General features: G+C 39.7%; 2 protein-coding genes across 2 annotated transcripts in view; both read left to right on the top strand.

The window, feature by feature from the left end:
* Positions 1–4,190: 4,190 nt before the first annotated feature.
* LOC121415881 (adiponectin receptor protein 1-like) overlaps positions 4,191–19,024 on the top strand; it is a 30,363-nt gene continuing 15,529 nt past the window's right edge. Inside the window, exons 1-2 of the mRNA XM_041609257.1 lie at positions 4,191–4,340; positions 18,313–18,382. The gene's annotated coding sequence lies outside the window, so the exon portion shown is untranslated. The remainder of the gene's footprint in view (positions 4,341–18,312; positions 18,383–19,024) is intronic.
* LOC121415880 lies at positions 12,940–15,597 on the top strand. The gene is made up of 2 exons (XM_041609256.1): positions 12,940–14,038; positions 15,030–15,597. Exons 1-2 carry the CDS (start codon positions 12,940–12,942, stop codon positions 15,074–15,076), a joined length of 1,146 nt encoding a protein of 381 aa, XP_041465190.1. The 3' UTR covers positions 15,077–15,597.

Genomic DNA, 19,024 nt, shown 5'->3' with positions numbered 1-19,024 from the left:
ACCAGGATGCGCATATAACAGTTTTGCGAAATTAAGCGAAACTTTGAAATGTCATCACTTTATTTTACATCCGATTTTGATAAAATTTTCAGCATAATACCCTTTTCTTGGGGTGGACTTGTCCTTTAAGGTTTGCTAGCTGATTATCTTATTCTGAATTAAACTACTTTTCTTCATCTTTATGAAGCGCAAAGTTTCACCTACTTTCGTGTGTACCTCAAGGTTACAATGTCAGTTATACTGTCTATTTGAAAAATATTATTGTGCTTGTGCAACACTTCCATTTCATTCAACTACTACTATTATATATTTGAGCTTATTTTAAATATTGTTTCTTTCCCTTTCTAAAAGTGAGCAAAACATTCAAATGTTTGTTAAAATGAGAATATATAAATTGATACACATAATTGAACAGGAGGAAAGGAACATGACAAAGCAATGGAAAAAGGGAGAATAAGGGGGAAAGAGAGAGGAGAAAAAGAGAGGTGTTGAGAAAGAGCTTTAGTTAGAAGAAAATAATATACCACTTAAGAAATGAAAGTATAACAAAATATATTCATGTAAAATCACATCCATGCCTATTTATAACACACAAGTCTATGAGGTGTTTTAAAACACTTTTTTTGTAAAAAAAAAAAACGGGTGTTTTAAAACACACCGTTTAAAACGAGCCAACCCTGCTATAAAGCCAAATGTAATACAAAAATTAGACTTATCTTTAATTCTAGAAGTAGAAACGATAGACACATTTTGGTATCAAAATATGAATTACTCTCCTAGGCTACATGAAAATTTGTACGCCTAGAATTTTTTAATCATTAAATCGTGGAAATTGAATCCATTGAAAATGAAATCACTATACAATCTGTATAATAATCTTGATATTTTCAGCTTACCATCACTGTTACAGTAAAATGAGACCATGATTTGCGGCCATCGGACAATTAGATTCAATATTCGTGTTTTCCTTTTCTTTCCTTTTCTCTTTTTCTTGGTTGTGATTTTTTTAAGCGCACAAAGTCTGCCCTCATCTGTACGTCACTGATTTTCATATATAGAAAAATTATTCCAAAGCATATACATTCACTGCATTAGCAATTCTGATATGCTGAGAAGAAACAAAGTTTACAAAACATTTTGATTTTGACTTATCAACAAAAATTGTATCATAAAATAGGTATGGAGAATGGGGGGGGGGTCCACTGAAAAGTATTGCTGCTTAATGATGTATACCCCCTAAAAATACAAATCACAGCTATTCGCCTCGGAAATTATGTACAAGTAAAAAAAGAACAAGGACAAGGAACAAAATCTGGACATGACAATATACATAAATACGCGACAAAAAGAGTAGACTGTTGCATTTATGTCACAAAAATGTAAAACAGGACGAGTATATGACCGTTACGGTGACGGAAAGAGACTGCATGAGAATATTAAGAATGAAGCAGTGTACTTTGAAAAGAAATATGCTGTATAATATAGTGGTAAAAAATAGTTTAGATCGATAAATTTTAGCACCCTTGGCACCCCTGTAGGTTTTAAGCAATATATATATTTTTTTAGTTTTGTTTTTAAAATAATTGAGAAAATTAATGCCTGTTTTTAATCAATATACGAGATCAAAAATCTGTCACTCTTCGCTTATAAAGTACTAAAACGTATTGTTGTGCAACATGCATTTTGTCCAATCTTGAACTTGTTTATTATTTATTGTAAACATGATATTTTAGCTGTTTATCATGCACTGTTTTTTAAACGCCGAAAACCATTGATGAAATTTGATTGAATATTTAGTTGAAAAGGTAGCATGGTATGGTCGACATAATAGAGGGCGACATACTGAAACTTGCGAAATATATTCATAAAGTTTCATGAAGTCATGATTCCCTCCTCTTCTGTAATTGATTTGGAGATTCGTCTTAAAACAAATCACTCATCATTGGCAAAAGGGTTAGGGAGACAAGGGTGGGGGAAATTAGGATTATTACAATTTTTTAAATATCTCTTTAAAACCAAGATGTGTGCCAATCTACGAGTTGTTGTAGATGTGTATTTATCATGGAAAAAATGTACCAATAAAGTTTTAAGGAGTGGAGGCATGATATACAAGTTACGTTTCTCTTTACCACAACAAACTTTATAGTATCTGTATATAATTCTATCATTTTGCCTCACTTGTAATGTTGCGTGGGGAATACAGGAATCGTTTGAACACACTACTGATCCTTCAAAAGAAAGCCATCAGACTTATTATATTCGAATTACAGAAGTCCTGGCATTCCTTTATTTCTGCAGCTCAATATTCTGCCTCTTGATGATTTAGTATCCTTGAACTGTTTAGTATACATGTACAAATCGCAATTGACTGAAACTGTTCGTTTTTAACGGATGCTTTTGTTGTTAACTCCAACATTCATTCGTACAATAAGTGACGTCAGAGAAATATCCATCAACCGTTTGCAAGAACAAAAACTGCTTTGAGTTCATTTCTATAATAGCTCGTGTCAAGGAATGGAATAGATTACTGCAAAGCATTTAAGATCCATTCCAACACTGCCAATATTAAAAAGCGTGTCGAAAATTTTCATTTGAGAGCTTGAAAAATGTCTTAAATTAATCGTTTGTTTACTTTCTAGTTTATCATTGTAAATATATTTGTATTATTCTCGTTTTTCTGTATGTTTGTTTTTATCATCAATATTTTGCTACAATGTTTTCGTTTTATATAGTTTTGTGTGTATGTTTGTTTTATCATCATTTTTTGCTATAATGTTTTATCTATATCTTCCTTGTTTTTTTTAATGTTATATCAATTTCATGTTATATCAATTTCATTTAGGGGCCCCTCTCACAAACTCTGCATTCATGGGGTCCCAAACCTTTCATGTTATATTCTCTTTGCCAACCTCGTGTTGAATATATTTTGTATTATATCAATGGTTTGAATAAACTTATATCACTATCACTATCACAATGGGTTTATGAATAGAAGTCATGTCATTATAGACACATTTCAATGTTCTCCAATATTATTTAAACACAAATATTAATTAAGTTTCGGCAAATCCTAAATATTTGTTTGTCTTATTGTCTTATTAAGGTTTCCTGAAATTACTATGGTGTGAAAGACGATATGCAACTCATTTACGTCATGAAAATATCCCGACCAAAATAAACTGTGGAGGTGTATGGACGGCTTTTAAAATATTGAGGAAGAAGAAAATGTGTATTGAATTCTCATGGTTGATTGATGCGCCTGTGCAGTTGGTAATGATCGGGGGGGGGGGGGGGGGTTCAGCCCCCTCCCCAGCCCAGGCATTGCCATCTGATTAGTGATGTATGTATGCATGTTTAGCTCCTCCACACTTTCAAAACCATTCCTTGCCCAAAGGGAGGGCGTGTAACTTTAATGCCAGTAGGCCTGGCGTCATTGTCTGTAAAAAAAAAATCCTTTTTATACACTTGAAATTTATTCTTGAATGTGACATTAACTTTGGTATCGCGTATATATGTTTTGTGGATATGTTATATGATAAAAACTAGACTATCCGTCGTTTTCTGGCTGGTATTTAACATTTTTTTTACATTTTACTGAGAACCATCGTATGGAGCCAACTAGTTTAGAGGAACAACCAGTGTGCGCAGGGGCCGCGGAACCGGGGGGGGGGGGGCTTCGGACCTCACTTTTTTCCAATACCGTGTACAAAAACGCAAAAATGACCATACGATTGTGATTTTTAACATGGTCAGCCCCCCCCCCAACTTTGAAAACCGTTCCGCGGTCCCTGGTGTGGGCTTTTGGTTTAACTAAAAACATATATGTAAAAAAAGGAAATACGGGCCATAAAATTAAAACAATATGATTGATGGGAAAAAATATGCATCGAAAATCTTAGAAAATGCAAATGCCCCCTCCCTCCTCCCCCCCCCCCACAGAAAGAAGCAGTTCCCTTGGTGGGGCGCTACTGTTCTATAGGCTGTAATGGGGGGGGGGGCGGGAGGGGGGTGGCCCATGGCCCATTGTGCATGTGAAGATCAACTTGACGTCATATCATCAACATGTGATCTACGATATCATCTACGTCATCAGCGCCAGCTTATGGCGCAGAGCTGCACATGCGTGTACCGGTCATACGAGATCGGTCGACGAATAATTTTGTAAACAACAGAATGAGATATAGAATCTTACATAACTAACTGTTATAGTCGCCGGAAGTTCCTCTTCTTATCATCAATGATCAAGGGACGAGAGTGCAAGATATTGTAACGTAGACGTTTTATAGAAGATACCACCCGGCCAGTGCAGTGATAGTGGACGGAAACAGATCTATTTCATGGTAAATTTTTTTTCTTCCATTCAATTTCAATGCGTGCACTGTGCAGTCTATGGTGGTGGTGGCCGCCGTGGAGGCTGAGCAACGTGTATGTATGAATGAGGTGACAATAATCAGGGGCCCGTTTCTCAACACCTGGACAAGTTAGTCATATCTTTATCCACAAACCACGGAGTTAGTTCTAATCTTACTAAACCTGTTTCACGAAAGGCTTCCTAACTAAAATACCTTGATATCGATACTATCGCCCATCGGTAAAAAGAGCAGACGAGACGTAGCCTTAGTCACATAATAGCATAATTTTCAAAAAGAAAGATTATGACGAAATTGCAAATATTGTGATGAATTGGGAATTACATCTTTTAAAAATAACAGCACAGGTAAATTATGCATCATACATACTTATACCATGAAGACTGGGGCATTCAATTGCTGAAAAATGGAATTATGAATAATTTATTTCATGACTAAAAAATCACATGTTTACGTTGAGATGGGTACCCCCGGGATATCCAAATTTGATAGTTTACGAAAGTAAACCAAAACGGTTTTATTCGTAAAATTATGATAATTATACAATGTTTTACGATTCCAAACATCATCGAAATATAGTTTAACATTTTTTTTTATAAATCCTTGATACCGATCTTATGATTTGACAAATTCTATGCATAAATTAGAGATTAGAATTTATCCAAATGTCAATGGGTCTGAAAACAACAAATACAAGTCCAGTTATGGATGGCCTGACGTGGTAGAATTTTTATCGATTATATTATTTTACTATTTCAAAATAAATGGTTTTGTGGCGTTTTACCAACAGTTTTCATAGTTACTTTGTATTACAATGATCATTGAATGCATATCCAACTTATTTTGGGATGTAATTTCAACCTCTATGATTGATTACGTAAGATTATAATTTTCAAATTTCTCGGCACTTTTGCATGTCATAGTCTACCCACGTGATGCCACTACGTCATTAAGAAAGAAGTTATGACAGGTTCGGAGGTGTCATAAATATTTAGTGAGGTTGTTGTACCCGATCTTGGTAAAGAGGGCTTCGTGAAACGGTTAGCGGACAAGTAGCTCACCATCTCCGATTTAGTCAAGAAGTTAGACTTATGACGGTGTTGAGAAACGGGCCCCACAGCTACCAAGTCTCACGCATTATGCGTGAGACTCAAGCATTTTGGACTCTTGTTCATCCCCTCAAATCTCTGTCTCACGCAACTATCACAGCCTTTCCCCATATATATTGTACACAATGTCTGTGATCTCACTCAAAATCACAGAAAATCTCACGCATAGCTGGTCTTTGAACTTGGCATATCTCTGCAATAATTTGCGCACATTTTAAAAATTATCATGAAGTTGATTTTCAATCAAAAAATTCTCAAAGCCCACACAAAATTTAATCAAAATAATAAATGCCAAACGGAAGGTAAGATCGATCCCAAAGTCAATTGTTCTCAGTGTACATCTCCATGCACATGATGCATGTGTTGCAAAATAAGGGTGGCAATTGTGGCTTATTTTCTCTTTTTCTATGGGACTAATGCTTGTTTTTTTTACACTTTCAGTTTCCAATACAGCATTTCTTCATATAACTTGGCTCTTATAGAAATTTGATTCTTTAAATTATTTTTTTCTTAAACGGGAAGTTCACCCTGACAAAAAGTTTATTGTAAAAATAGCAGAAAAATTAATGAAAAATATTGCCAAAGGTTTGGGAAAAATTCATCAATTAATTAAAAAGTTATTAGAATTTCAATTATTTGATTTGTGACGTCATATGCGAGCAGCATTCCTACATAGCGAATGGTAAAAAAATCAATGAAATGTCATTTTCTCAGAACATTGAAAATAGTTTTCACTGTAACTTTTGTATATCAATAGACAAATCGTTTCACACCCGATCATGAAAAGAAAACAAAATTAAGTCATCAGGAACCATACAAAATTTGAAATTTATGCATTTTATATTGCATAACACATGGGACAGCTGCTCGTTTATGACGTCACAAATCCAAAACTTTGAACTCTAGTCTCTAATAACTTTCTTACTCTATAACGGATTTTCCTCAAACCTTCACCAATATTTTTTACTATTTTTTCTGCAATTTTTACAAGAAAGTTTTCTTCAGGGTGAACTTCCCCTTTAATTAAAAATAGAGATTGAAAAGTGAAAATTTTCTTGCCATAATTACTTTCCACCAATAGAGGGCGTACACGAAATTATGCCCCAAATTCAAGTTTTTGAGCGCTCTGTTGAATACAAAAATTATTCCCAATTTACTAATGAAAAATAAATCACAACTGTATGGAAATTAGTAATTTTGGTCACAAAAGTGATATTTTAATGATTTTTCAAAGTGTGTGCTATGTATGATGGGGTGTCCAAACTTCGCGCACTTTTCAAAAATATTCATCAGGCCAAGCCTTGAAATAAGTGGGCGCTGAGCGCAAATTCGCGCTCATAACGCCATCAATTGCGCCCATGAAGCCCCAAAATCATCAAAATTTTGACGACCGGGTGCAAATATTTTCCAGGTAATTGCGCCCGCCGTGAGTGAGCAGTGAAGCCATATCATACATGTAATTTAAATATCTGTAAAGCCAAAATCAAATAACTTTCAATTTACGATAAACACAGTTTAAAATTGCCAAGTGCGTCTTTTTCTCTGTACCATACAAAGTGAGCTACGTCCGTCTTTTTTTTCCTGTAGGCCCTAATACATATGCGCGCGTTCTTCCGGTAGCGGATTTTCCATACTTCACCATGTGCAATTTCTAATGCACACATTTCCAGTCGGGATATCACAATTCTGTGATATAGTAATTCGAATTGCACAGGAGATAAATCCCTGTTCACAGCACATACGATGTGCAAGTCTTTTATCCTCACAGTCGCCGACCGTGCTTGTCAAAACTGAGCCTTAATAATCCAAAATAACTTAGCTTATAGTTGTGAATTGTAGCTTTTTAATTTCTTTCCTGGAGAGGGGTAAATATCAGACAATAAATAATCTAACAAGGCTCCATCTAAAAAAAAATAAGGAGGACGCCGCGTGCACTTGAGTGTGGTGTTAGCAAGCCAGTTTTGAGCTCATGTCTGCCAGAGCTCTGGGTGAGAATTCTATCAGTAATGGCCTAAGTGATGGTGATTTTCCGTTTGAGATAGAGTTTAGATTTCATGTTAATTTTTGAAAACTGTCAAAAAACTTTATGATTTCTTCATTGTGATGAATATTTAAGTTATTAATGAATACATTTTCACCGAATTCAGACTCTCCCAGAATGAAAGGCATTTTCTGTGGAGATCTGCGTTTTCAAATAACTTGTGAAAAACTTAAGGTACGTGAACCTACAATACATGTACATGTACATAGCCTGTGGCTATGTGCTGGACTTTGAATAGACTGAGTTATTTATTGATTTCGTATATGCAATCCAAGTGCACCTCACAGCCACAATCACACACAAACACTCACTCACTCCCATGATTCAAACCATAAAAAAGCCTTAAAATTTTTTTTTTTGTAAATTTATTATTTGATCTGAATTCTCTCTTTCTCCATCTCTCTCTTTTTTTTAATTTTTATTTTATTAATTTATTTAGATTTTTTTTTTGGGGGGTTCATTGATCATGGTTCATTAAAGACGAAAAATAAATAAGCCCATGTGTGTGTGGTTGTAAAGGGGATGTGGAGTGAGGGTGTCAAAACAACATTTAAATCTGATTTCTTAAATGTTTGAATAAGCCTAATACTTAGCATATGCTATTCATTTACTAATTAAAAAATTGCAGGAGCTGCGCTTACTATAAACAAATTTGCGGTGTGGTTCACCGTTATATATATATTTTTTTAAATTGCCCCTGGTTCCAGAAAATTGCCCCCGGTTCCTGTAAAAAGCCTGTGAGCCGGGGGCAATTTTTAAAAAAAATTGCCCCCGGCTCACAGGTGCTTATTTCAGGGCTTGCATCAGGCTTAATTTTGTTCACAAAATATTCATAATTTATACAAAACCAATTCAAGAAATAGTTACCACATTGACTGCAAGATCGTAAAATATAAAATCATGGACGAAAATGTAAAGTAGGTCAAGGGGTTTCGCCGGTATCGCGATCTCAAAATTCTACTCCGATCGGCGAATGCGGGCTGTGCTGGAAAACCGTTCAGAAAAAGTGTGACCTAACTTTGAGCACCAAAGCTTTTGTGGAGGTTCAAACAAAAACTCAAGCTCACTCAAGCTCAAGGGTAATTTTAGGTCGCTTTTAACATTGATGATGTCAGATTTTAAGGATATTGGCTAGTTTTTGAGATAATGACCGTCTACGAAGTATGGACACGCTCGAAGTTTGGACTCACTACCATACAGCATTGTTATACCTTAGTCCTACATGTGTACATGTACCTGTAGATTCCCCACAGGCAGGATGGTTGCAGTGAACAAGTGGGGTTTCGCTGGTATCGCGATCTCAAAATTCCATGGCAATTGACTAGTGCGCGCTCAGCTGAAAATGGGTCATAAAAAAGTGTGACCTCAATTTGCACACGATCGTTTTGCAAGGCTTTAAAAAAGAAATCAAGCAGACAAAGGTAAGATAATTATATCAGATTAGGTTAAAAATGCCATAAATTTGGTTCGTATCACATTTTACTCACTTATTTGGAGACCGGACCTCTACTTGCAAACTGGCGATTTTTTTTATGCTGGTCGAGAAGATCAGATTTTCTTTGTTCGGACGCAAAAGTTAACAAAATCTAATATTTTGCTAATATTTTCACAAATAGAGACCTATCCTTCCAAGAAAATTGCATACTGAGTGATTTGAAGTCGCTCTTTCTGTTGGTGATATCAGTTTCCCAAGACATTAATTAGAAATTGAGATATTCAACTGCGCAAAATTAAGTAATGCACGAATTAAGGTCACACCATCATACTAATGTAGCCAGGTCCTTGGCGCAAATGCAGTTTCGCACCGGCCGATTACCAGCATACCTCATCACCAATACTTGTTCCCAAATGTCATGACAAGCTCTCAGTCACAATTTGATATCAATATATCCACCCCTTTTCTAAATATCGTGATCGGGAATGGTTGTATTTCAGCTTCGATCTCGTTGATCTACACGAATCCGTAGACATCACATCGCGGATCGCTTGGATTCACCATGCACCATAATGTTGATATGAACTGAAGTTAGCAACCAAATCATGCGAACATGTGGTAAACAAACTGCCAGCAGGGTTCACAGGCCTAATTCATTTCCCATAGACCCGTGTGTTAAAGTGGCACTTGAAAAGAATTCATAAAAAATAAGGAGGAAATTTGAGGGTTGAATGTTTACTACAAATGGATAGGATAAATGTCTGACATTCCATATCTGACCAGAAAAGGGTACCTCGACTGGCTCATTTTAAAAATAAATCAGGATTTATGAAGACCACACCTGACGGGACCAAATTCATCACTTGAGAGAGTAAAATGACCCTAATTCTTCCGCCATTGAAAATATAGTTCCATAGTGATATCTTTCCAATTTGGAAAAAGTAAGTTCAGTGGGTACCCTCCCTAGAATCAGTGTTAGATTGTCAGTCATATTCAATCAGCAATATCATATTTAAAAATTGAGCAATGGGTTGGCTCGAATGAATATCTATGGCCTGTGATTAGTCCTGTGCAACCAGCATGCCGCATGCGAATCGAAATTATGTTCGCATGATTTGGTTGCTAACTTCAGTTCGTATCAACATTACGGTGCACGGTGAATCCAAGATCAAGCGATCCGCAAAGTGATATCTACTTCAGATACGCCATACTTGCCTATTCCCTTAAATGCCATTCGATCGCCACGCTCGAATACACCCGGCAAAAATTTCTCCTATAAAAGGAGAAAAAGTCTGCAACGCAGACTAGAGCCCCGCACGACAAGGAGGGAAACCCTGCCCTATACTACATGTATAAGTACCTTGCGTGCGTGGCTCACTTCCTCTTTCTTTTGCCGGCGCCCGAACCTAACGGTTGTGTGGCGCTTACGCTCAGTTAGAGTTTCTATACACCCAAACAGTAAAAGACTTTTCCCAAAAGTAGACAGAGGTCTCAGAACCCACGTCTCAGGACAAAAAGTAGACAGAGGTCTCAGAACCCACGTCTCATTACAAAAGTAGACAGAGGTCTCAGAACCCACGTCTCATGACAAAAAGTAGACAGAGGTCTCAGAACCCACGTCTCATGACAAAAAGTAGACAGAGGTCTCAGAACCCACGTCTCATTACAAAAGTAGACAGAGGTCTCAGAACCCACGTCTCATCACAGAAGTAGGCAGAGGTCTCGGTACCCACGCCTCATCCGATCCCACAGCCATAACCAGACGGAGGTACGTTTCAGGCCCCACGTCTATATTATCCACCATAATGAGCCAAACAACTGGATCGAAAGACTCTCCCCGTCAGGGCCCCAATCAAGCCAGTAATAACACTTCCCAGAACAATACGAAAGAGGATGGAGCTATGAAAGATGATGGAGGAAAGAAAACCCCCAATATAGCCAGGTCTAAACGAGGTACAGGGTTCAAAATCCCCCTCAAAGGAAAAGTCAAGACCCCCTCCCAGGCCAAACCCAAGGGGAAGACAGCTAAAACCCCTACTCCGGACGAATTAACCCTCGGGACGTCCGTCACCTTACTGGGAAAGATACCGAAGGGGGCCGAGATTTCTTTGGACGACTCGGATAATTTCGAGACGATTCCCGTCACCAAGAAAGCGAAGATGGGGGAATCAGGGAAGGACGTAAAAACGGGTTTTCATCCCCCTGACGACACGGACATTGCCTCGGCGGCATGGTTCATGAAGATGTTCCAGGCGGCGCAAAAATGTATGAACTTGTCGAATCAGCCGATTGCAGGCGACACCAGCGCCCCTACCAGATCAGCGGCGCAGACCAAAACTCGGCCCGACAGCCCAGGTGCCCCGACGCCGGACGGGCCGCTGAGGCGTGACGGAGTACCGGCGAAGCGGCCACGGCCAGGACAACGGGACATTGAAAGCCGTACTCGGGGGAGAAGCCCGAGTACCTGTCATGCTCCCTCTATTGATATAAATGAGGATGATTCAAACTCTGAATATGGCTACCATCGGCCCATAGCATCCCGCAAGCGAAAATGGGCAGACTCTTTGCTGTCTCAACTTTCCACTTCAGGATCAGAGAGACAGAGCATTGCTAGCGGTCGTTACGAGAAGGAGGGGGTTTCAGTGATTAGTGAGGGTTTTTCTTCAGCTATTTTTGCTTCCAGCCCCAGCTCTCGCCATGATAGCGTAGAAAGCAAGCCTGTTTCGGCTGCAGATTTGATTACGAAATACTGCCCCCAGCTTAAGGCAGAGACTACCGACTCAGAGGAATCTAAGCCTATTTTTTGTCTCGATTCGGAGCTTGGGAGACAATCTGTCAACTCAGCTGCGGTGAAGCTTGACAAACCCTTCTCATCCTGCCTGAATTACCTTAATGACAGGGGAAGGGACTTACGTCCTACCAACAGAGTGGTTAAGAAGCACTTTCGCTTTGGGGAACGAGACTTTAAGCACGTTTTCAAGACTCCCACAGTCCCAGATGCAGCCTTTTGTGTTGGTGATGCTAGGGCTAAGAGATCGCGCTACTCTAATCAGAATCCACTCGGGTCACGTAGATTTAAGCGTATGGAGAGTCAGTTGACCTCTATTGACCAGGCAGCCAGGGCATCTATGCGCCTAGCAACCTATCACACATATCTTTTGACAGCCTTTCGGGAATCTCAGAGACTAGGTATCTCCCCAGAGGATCGCAGAGACATATGGGAGTGTGTTATGAAGATTGCAGAATACCAGTTTGAACAGGCGTCGAGAACGGCCATACTTTGCACGAGAGCAAGGCGTTCACAGGTCATTGACCTACTTCAGATTGAAAAAAATGCTACTCGACTACTCGAAAGACTGCCAGCCTGGGGGGATGACCTTTTCAGTGGTCGTTTTCAGGAAGTTTTAGAATCTTCCATCTCTGCCTCTTCCACGGCTGATAAGACAGTGTACAGGTTGTCTTCGCATTCTTATGGCCAACGTTCCTCCTCACGTGGGCAGGCCTCTGGGCCGAGTAACCAGCAACAGCAGGGCCCCCCACAAAGCGAGGACAGGGATAGGAGGCCCCAGACCAATCAAAGGACCCCTACACCCTTTCGGGGTCGACGCAGATTGTCCCGCGGTTCTCAGTACCCCCCTAAACACTTGTGACTCCTTGGCCGGACCGTTTTCCCCAGACTCACACGCCCCCGTAGGAGGAAGGCTCATTTTCTTTGCAAAAAATTGGAGCCTCATAACAAGAGACAAATTAATTCTCAGGATAGTGCGGGAGAGATATCGGGTCGAGATCGACCCAGATTATCGGGACGCGTTCGCACAATTAAGAACCACCTCTGCCCTCCCCCACTCTCTCGAAACGAGAGAGGCTCTTTTAAGGGAAATCAACGAACTGGAGAGAAAGCGTGCAATTTCCAAGGTGCCCTCCAGCCGAAAGATTGTTTTGTCAAATGTCTTCCTAATTCGGAAACGGTCCGGAAAATTCAGGATGATCCTGAATCTAAAGAAACTAAACAGGTTCATCGAAAACAAGCCATTCAAGATGGAATGCCTCTCCAAGATCCTGCCCCTGCTTCGCCCCCACGACTGGGCGGCATCTATAGACTTATCGGACGTGTATCTTCACGTTCCAATAACAAGGTCCTCTCAGCATCTCCTAGGTTTCGCAATAGGAGGGGACACTTACCAGTACCAGGCCCTCCCTTTCGGCCTTCGCTCTGCTCCTCGCTTCTTTACAAGGCTCGTCAGGGTAATTGCTGCAGAGCTAAGAAGAAGGGGTAAAAATTTTTTTTTGCTATCTGGACGATTGGTTGATCCTCGCCCCCTCAGAACAAACCCTTCTCAGACACTTGAAGGTCACAATCGCGTTAACGACAAATTTAGGCCTTCTCATAAACTGAGAAAAATCAAGATTGACTCCAACTCAGACTCCGGATTTCCTTGGAGCATTTATAGACATCCCGCGTCAGGTGGCAGCCCCCCTTCCCCACCGGGTTCAGAGAATGAGAGCAGTCGCGGAGCAACTCCTGTCCAGTCGTCTCTCGACTGCGAAGACTTGGCAGATTTTTCTGGGACTCTTAGCAAGCTTAGTGAATACAGTCCCCCCTTGCAGACTGAGGATGAATTTTCACATAAACAGTTTGGAGATGATTGCGGTGCAGTTAGCCCTCCAACACTTTGCATCCGAGATAGTGGAAAAGTGTGTCCTGATAAAGTCAGACAACCAGACGGTGGTAACATATCACATAGCAGACTTCTTATCGAGGGGGCGCTATCTCCCCTCGGAATGGATGCTCCACGAGGCTGTGGCCAGGGAGATATTCAATCATTTCAGCAACCCACAGATAGATCTATTTGCCTCAACACTACCAGGGACCCAGCACTACTACCCCGAGCCCAACAAACTGAGGCTCACACTGTGGCCCATTACAGGGCAGCAGCAATCAAGGCTGGACTTTCTGAACGGGCTGCCAATTTCTCAGCAGAACGTTTACGGTCTTCCACACGATCAACCTACGACTCCAGACTCAGTCACTATGTGAGATGGTGTTGGCAGGCTAAGACTAATCCATGCAGGGCATCTGTAGGTGAGATTGCTGAATTTTTTTATATCTTTGTATGACAAGAATTTGGCATGTAATACTATTCGGGGTTACAGGTCTGCCATAGCTGTCCTACACGAAGGCTTTGACAATGGTGAATCTGTTTCCTCGTCTATTTTTCTGTCACGGTTATTAAAGTCCTTCTTTCTTAACAGACCCAGTAGAAGGCTTCTTGCTCCTGCTTGGAGCCTTCCCCAGGTGTTAGTCTCCCTCAGTCAGCCCCCTTTTGAGCCAATGCATAATGCATCTTTGCGGGATTTAACCATAAAAACTGTTTTCCTTCTGGCAGCGGCTTCTGGTCAGAGGCGTAGCTCTATCCATGCTCTTACCACAGCTCCTGGGCATATTCGTTGGGAGAAAAACAAGATTAGACTTATTCCTCATGGCTGTTTTCTTGCTAAGAACCAACGGGAGTCCTCTCTCCCTCTTGACATTGTTCTACCATCCATAAGTTCCTTTTCTTCAGTTAGGGAGGATAGATTTTGGTGCCCAGTAAGAGCATTAAAGAGAAATTCCAGTAGTTGCAGTAAACACTGATTTCATGGGACAGTCTGTAAAACAAGGCTTAATTGTCAGTATATCACCGAGGATCTAGATCTGGTACAGTTACATTAACTGAACTTTGTGAAATCTTGAAATCTAGCTGAAAAATGTTCACACCGAAGATCCCCAACACAGATAAGCGCACGTGGGACAATGTATAATTATTGCTTAGGGCGTCGGGCCCGACGCCCTACCCGATTCCTGTGCTTATTTGCTGATTTCTCAGCAATTTCACAATTTCTTCCAGAATTCTTTGGCACATGCGTTTTATTTATACAAACAGACACTTTGGTGGTCTTTTCATTGGATTCTGTACGGACTCATTTTGATATCGTTACCAAAACTAGCATTTACCTTTAAAATGGCATCTTGATAAGACTAAACAATTTCGTGCTTCCGATCAACTTTTTGTTAGTTTTATTCCCCCTCACAGGGCTGTCTCGCCGGATTCTATCTCTCGTTGGATTGTGGAGGCAGTGAAATCTGCTGGTGATCCAGTCATCATTCACCAGAAAGTTAGAGCCCATGACACAAGAGGATTGGCTGCTTCCTGGGCCTTATTCAAGGGCGTACCCATGGAGGATATAATGAAAGTGGCATATTGGTCCAACGCTAATACATTCACATCCTGCTACCTCTCGGATGTCCTCGGTGATGAATCCAAGTTTGCGAGGGCCACCCTGTCCGGTCCCCATCGCTAATCCAAGGTATGAGTTTAACTTTACAAGCTTGTCATTAGTATCTTGTATAATAGAATTGATCTGTAGGGCCTCTTGGCTTTGACCTTTGGCCTGACCACCTCCCATAGTTGTTTCCGTGGGAATCTGGCATTTAAGGGAATAGGTAAGTATGGCGTATCTGAAGTAGATTATGTTGTTCAGTAGTGAACACCATATCTACGAAGTAGCCATACTTACCTATGCTACCCTCCCACCTCCCCTCTTTCTGTATCTGAGGTTCGTTTGCCTAAGAAAGAGGAAGTGAGCCACGCACGCAAGGTACTTATACATGTAGTATAGGGCGGGGTTTCCCTCCTTGTCGTGCGGGGCTCTAGTCTGCGTTGCAGACTTTTTCTCCTTTCATAGGAGAAATTTTTGCCGGGTGTATTCGAGCGTGGCGATCGAATGGCATTTAAGGGAATAGGTAAGTATGGCTACTTCGTAGATATGGTGTTCACTACTGAACAACATAGTCTACGGATTACTGTAGATCAACGACGTTGAAATCGAAGCCGAAATACAGCCATTCCCGATCACGATATTATTGACATCAAAATGTGACTGGGAGACTTGTCATGACATTTGAGAACAAGTATTGGTGATGAGGTACATGTATGCTGGTAGTGGTAATCTGCGAAACTGCATTAGCGCCAGGTCCTGGGCCAGGCCCACTCATTCTGTGAACAAGGTTATGATATAACCTTGTTACTTCTTCCTGTGTGGTGAAATAAGGTTGGCAATGTTTGGCTTATTTTCTTTTGGACGAATGCTTGATTTTTTGACACTGTCAGGTTCCATTACAGCTATTCATCATAACATAACTTGGCTTTTTGATTAAATTTGATTCTTATGCTTGTTGGATTTTTCTCTTAATATTCCAATCAACTTTTTGTTGGGATGGACTTGTCCTTTAATGGCATGAACAAGTTTGCAAATCCTTATTTAAATTATATTTTGATGAGGTGTGCCTCACGAAACCCTGAAATGGGGGTCCAAGGAACTGACTATAAGGGTAAACTATGGGGCCTTGGAAACTACAGGGCGGTGTGAAAAACGGTCTACGCCTACAGAGCGGGGTGCCAGAACTGCACTAGATCTAGAAGGTATACGGTGGTGCGCGCTGTGGGCGCTTGAGTGCATGGCGCCGTGGTATAGAGGAAATATGAACCCATGTGTGCAGCTGCAAGCTTTGAGATGCTCATGCTGGAAATTACATGTAGACAGGGCTAGAACTATAGCTTGGGAACTGAGATGTTTCGTAACACGGGTCTTGCGACATACAGCTGAGCAAGCTACTAATTCCTTTAGATCTATGTATTTTTGGGGCACATACATGTAAACACAATCTATTTTGCTTCTATGCAGTATTGAGTATACATATTTCATGCGTAAATTTGCTGCACGCTAGCGAAAATCCATGAAATTCATCATGCAAGCCTACATGTATATAGATGGCTTCAGTATTTATGCATTTCTTCTATTCTGTACTGGGAGCCAAACCCCACCAAATAAATTATTATTATGTTAAAAAAGAAAACAACATCTTCATTAAAATGTACATGTAGGTCTTTGTACATGTATTTTGGCTAATTTCTTTATACCCTGAAAAGACCTGAATCCACTTGTTTGGTCTCCAAACAGTGAGAATTCATGAGGTATCATAATGCCCACATTGCTTTGCAGGTTAAGTGAATGATAATATTTATAAAAACAGACCACAGCTCAATAAGAGTTCCTTTTTTTTATAGTAAATAATTTACATTTGTGCTGGCGTAATATTTAAGGCATCATCTCAGCACGGTTTCTCATCAAAATTTTTGGTTTAGGTGTGAAAAAGGACTTTAAAAAGTCCTGTGTACTGTATACAAGTTATTCAGAGTGTGCATTGTTCCAAATTTATACCCCCTTGGTCTTGGAAATACACTGTTGGGATGCTGATAGCCTTGCAAAATTACAGTCATTTCCTGATGCAATTGTTGGTAATACTACACATGTACCTGTATATGCCATTTATACAGGGTGCTGCATAACTTTTAAGAAGCACTTGCCCAGTCGGGCAAGTAAATTTTCAAAAAAGTTGGAATATACTTGCCCAAAAATCTTTTTCACTTTTCCCATAAATCCTTTGAATTTTTTTTTTACCTCTTCAAAAGAATGTTTTTGCGGTTTTATAAAAACCATTGACGTTTTTCTCTCTTTTTGACATGAACAGATCTACCTTCCTTGACCCAAATTAGGGTCAATATCATATCGTATCGACCTTAATTTCGGTCATTCTACTGTGAGAATTTTGCTTGCCCAATTTGGTCAAGTACATGTAGTTTTGGTCTTTATTTCAAAACACTTGTCCGACTCTTTTTACTTGCCCCGGGTAATCGGGCAAGTGCTTAGCACCGTGATTTATAGATCTTCTGAATTATTCTGTTCTTGTACAAGTGTCGGGAGTGTGTCATACCATAGAGCTACTATGGAGATCCATCTTCCAAGTCCTATGTTAATTGTTCATTATCGCTTCCATTAGGCGAAGAAACAAGATCTGACATCAATCGGCGAGCATTAGGCGAAAGTCAGAGCCTGCTTACATAACGCGATAAGCCCACTCGTAAAATCTGAGGTCAGAGATTCTTTGAAGGTCCCTTCAATGCACCGCTGTAACTGACAATATGAATTCGAGTCTAGCGATTCCTTTGCTTTTCATGTTGTTACATTGTACATGTAGGTGCTTAGGAACAGCTTCTTATTATACTTTGAAAAAGACTTGCTCCATTATTCAAATTTACAACCAGAAAATAAAATTATTTTATCAGTCAAGTTTTATGCACTGTGCATGGATCAGTCAGCATTATTAAAGCAAATATGTAGTTTGGGAAGAGTTCTTGTAAAAAGATTTTCCATCATTCTACATGTGTGGGAAGTGTGTATAGTGGTGACATCTGACTCTGAATAAATGTTTTTGAATTTTTCATGATGCGAAGTCATTCTTCATTTACATTCAAGGATCACCAGATCTGATTCATCTAATCATCTATCATTTATCTTGAATGTGGGGCTTGCAGGCGGCAGTGTGGTGAGTTTATTTATCAATGCTTGAAATCATGCACTACAGCCAGATACATTACAATCCATAGTGCTTTATCTACCCATGTGCACATTAATGCTTTTTTGCAAGTTGTGTGGAAGTTTAATTCTATTGAACAGCTTTTTTGCACTCATATATCACCTCCTTTCTACACCCTCTGTCATTTCCATATATACTGTATTATTTTCCTTTGGTGCTGTTTTATGCTAATTTCTATTACCGTAAAGGGATGGTCCATGCTGAATTATATAAAACTCACAGAGCAAAATGCTGAAAATCTCATCAAAATCGGATAACAAATAAATTTTTGAATTTTAAAGTTTATCAATATTTTGTGAAAACAGAATAATATGCACATCATCATGAATCATCATGTAGTAGCAAAATTTTGAATAAATAAACCTAATTTCATATATACAATACGATAGAACAAGTGGGGATATGACATCATCAGTCCACCTAATGAATATTCATAAAGACTTGCCTAGAACTGTTTCACCAGAAAATTCACTTCTTTAAAATTCAATAACTTTGTTATTTGTTATGCGATTTTGATCAAATTTTCAGCATTTTGCTCTGAATTTTACGCTTTTTATTGAGATACAAATATCTCCAGCCTGGACCATCCCT

Source organism: Lytechinus variegatus, chromosome 5, assembly GCF_018143015.1.
Source record: "Lytechinus variegatus isolate NC3 chromosome 5, Lvar_3.0, whole genome shotgun sequence".
NCBI classification, from domain to species: Eukaryota; Metazoa; Echinodermata; class Echinoidea; order Temnopleuroida; family Toxopneustidae; genus Lytechinus; species Lytechinus variegatus.
Note: the sequence above shows the minus strand (reverse complement) of the source record. Positions and strands in the feature narration are given on the sequence as shown.

Bases quoted from the DNA above. Each gene is read 5' to 3' on its own strand.
- LOC121415880 (XM_041609256.1), top strand. From the start codon at position 12,940: ATGATCCTGAATCTAAAGAAACTAAACAGGTTCATCGAAAACAAGCCA. The intron at 14,039-15,029 runs GTGAGATTGCTG...TCCCCCTCACAG, and splicing joins TCCATGCAGGGCATCTGTAG to GGCTGTCTCGCCGGATTCTA.